Source organism: Phytophthora cinnamomi, assembly GCF_018691715.1.
Source record: "Phytophthora cinnamomi strain GKB4 chromosome Unknown Contig3, whole genome shotgun sequence".
NCBI classification, from domain to species: Eukaryota; Oomycota; class Peronosporomycetes; order Peronosporales; family Peronosporaceae; genus Phytophthora; species Phytophthora cinnamomi.
The window spans coordinates 688,790-691,780 of record NW_027150936.1 but is presented as its reverse complement, the minus strand read 5'-3'; the positions used below and the strand labels follow the sequence as shown (position 1 = coordinate 691,780).

The 2,991-nt window shown below is 50.1% G+C and overlaps 1 protein-coding gene across 1 annotated transcript; it reads left to right on the top strand.

Annotated features, from left to right (window-relative positions):
• Window positions 1–1,215: 1,215 nt before the first annotated feature.
• On the top strand, window positions 1,216–2,127 carry IUM83_09182 (neutral zinc metallopeptidase; the record flags this gene model as incomplete). The annotated part of the gene is made up of 1 exon (XM_067933605.1): window positions 1,216–2,127. One exon carries the CDS (start codon window positions 1,216–1,218, stop codon window positions 2,125–2,127), a length of 912 nt encoding a protein of 303 aa, XP_067799913.1.
• Between the last annotated feature and the right edge of the window lie 864 nt (window positions 2,128–2,991).

Here is a 2,991-nt window from a genome sequence, read left to right as displayed (position 1 = left end):
GCTGCGCGGTCTTTGTGGTTAACTTCCTTGACCTGCAATTACAGCTGGTTGTGCGACCGAGCGCTTGTGGCTGGAATGCACAGCGATATGTATCATGTCGCATGCTTGACTCATGGGCACCAGAGCAAATCCTTCTGTGGGTACGGAAATTAACACGACGACTTCACGAGCGTGTAATACACTGGTGCGTTATGCTCCAGGTGTCGTCATAGCAAATCTTCCACGTACTAGTACATAACATTCAAGTATTTCTTGTTAGTACACATGGACATAAAATCCCTGTGTACGCTACCAACATTTTATCTTCTCGATTCTAGGGCAAGGCTACTTTTGTCTAAGCACGGAAGAACCATGCAGCCAGGCTTGTTACATGTACTAAAAAAATCCACGTTTTACATGTTAATTCCGTTCATTCGTATCATTGGATGAGTCTAACAACAACCGATCATTTGTGCCCCGTCACCGACAGTTGTTTATCCAGCGAAAGAACACCGACACATGAGTAGGACCAAACCGTATGGATGAAAATAGTCTGATTTGTGGCTGTTATAAAAAGGGCATTTAGTTCGTCTTTGGCCGATGTGCACTACACGCCAATCCCCGGTTTTCACTGGATGGAGAGCACAAAATCTGTTGCGTTCAAATGAAGTCTGAGGTAATACATTACATTGCGTAGTCTCCTTATTTCCTTTCCATCGGTGGCAGCGTAGAGATAGAAAGCTGACAGACGCGGTTAAACGCCTGCCGAAAACGTTGAGCGAGCATCATAGGCCACAGGCTTCCCGGGAGCGTGTTACCCGACCAGGATAGGAGCTTAAGGTGCATTTTGAAAATTGCGCAATAGGATTGAGGGTCCAACATGAACAAACCGCAAGATGCACGGTTTTGTATTGTTTGAGAAAAAGCTGTAACTCGGGCAGTAAATGTTATACACCGTACCTTTTCGACCGAGGCACGGTAGATAGAACAGCAGGATATCCAACGCGTTCCTTCACCAGATGGTTAAGTGACCTACTAGGTCAACACTGTTGACCCCACAGGACAAACGGACGGCGAAAAACTAAAACCACGATACTATACCTGCGTAACTGTAAAGAGACGTCCACCACCACGTAGTCCTACGCGTTTTAAAGGGGCCCCAGTTCATGAGAACTCTACCTGGGCCCCTTGGCGACAACTTGACTCGTTTCAGTCCTCATTCCCCATTTCTCCACCATGGTGTCAAGCGCTCAGCCCTCTCCTTTCTCCACCAAGCAGCTCCTGCTGACTGCTCTCGTTGCCTTCGCTGCCACCGGCGCACACGCCGTCGAAGCTGCCAACGCCACCTCGACCAACAACCCCAACTTCGGCAAGGTCACCTCGGCGAAGGGCCAATGCGTCGTCGGCAACCCCACCACGTACGTGACCCGCCAGGACGTGGACTGGGTCTGGAAGAACACCATGTCCAAGTACGTGCCGCAGTTCCACAACCTCATCTTCGACCAGATCGTGACCAACAAGGGCAAGCTCAGCTACTGCGTGCGCTGGGACAACGACCAAAAGCTCACTAAGGCCGTGGCGTCCAAGTTCCAGGCCATGCTCGAGAAGCAAATGAACCTCTGGAACCAGTGGCTGACCGGCTACGAGTGCTGGCCGTACCAAAAGATCGACATCTCCGTCGTGGGATTCGCCGTACGCGACAAGTCCATCATGGACTGGAGCGACGACTCGCTCGGTACCATCTACGAGGGCATCCTGGACGACGAGGGCAGCCCCAAGTGTCCCGACGAGTGCTACAAGCACCAGGGCCAGGCTGATAGCGCCGACACGAGCGGATGCAAGGGCAAGCCCTTCGACATGTCGCTGTGGCCGTCGGAGAAGCCCGGCGAGGGCGCCATCGGCACGGGCGGCGACTGGGGTCAGCGCGTCGAGGTGAACGACATGCTCAACACCATGGACCAGGAGCACATGATGGTGCTGCTGCACGAGATGGGCCACGGCTTCGGTCTGCCGGAGATGTACGTGGACAAGAACAAGCCCGCGGGTTACCCTGCCAACGTGATGGACGAGAGCTACACGCTCACGGACGGCGACGGATGGCTGTTGCGCAGTGTGTTGGAGAACATCAAGTCTCGCTACAACTTTTAATTGGCTTAGCTTAGAAAACGGGCCATCGAGTGTGGTGCTGTCAGGCTCAGTAGAATAAACTTGTTGTTTGCGTTCACATTTCTTGGTAGAGATGCGGAAATGGCGTCCCTAAGTTTAAAAAACCTAGCCGAGGGGAGCCCCGCAAGCGGGGTTCTTTGGACAGGGATAATCCAAGCACGTGTACAAACGCCTCCCTTCGCTCGGCGGGGATTTTTTTTCTCTAGTCAGTCGAGAATTGTGCGTGGCTCGGCGGGGGAGGTGTATTGTTAGTGAGGTTCTTCACTGCTATTACTCTGTATACAATGTTTTTAGTGTAAATTCAATCTTCAGTGACTGCTGGGGTATTTGCCAAAATCGTCATATTTCTTCTCGTGACAGGAAGCTTCCCGTTCACAAAAAAAGTGGCCGTCCCTAGGGGCACCCAGAAACATACCTGATTATATTGCGCTTTATTTTGTCGTTATTGACAAGAATGTACCGAGTAGACAAATCATTACTCCAAACATTTATACCTATGTGGTACTATTATCATTTACTAACAATATTATAGTAATATTGTTAATATCTGTCTCGTTAGTATTATTTAGTACTACTAGGGTAGCACATTTGTGATTCGCATCAGTGATGGCCAAAAAGATATTGCGGGTATTGGCATTTAGCAATACTACTTGCAATACCATATTGCAAGCTTGCCGGAAATTGCAATACATATTGCTGTGCGGTGCAGCATTGCAGTTCTTACTGGCGCCTATACCTAACCGGTTACATCTTGAGTGCTTAAGAAGCAAGTGAGCTCCAAGTTAGCCCGACTCCTAACCGTCAATAGTACAGAATAGCGTTGGGTGGCAAGCAGCGAGCGAAATT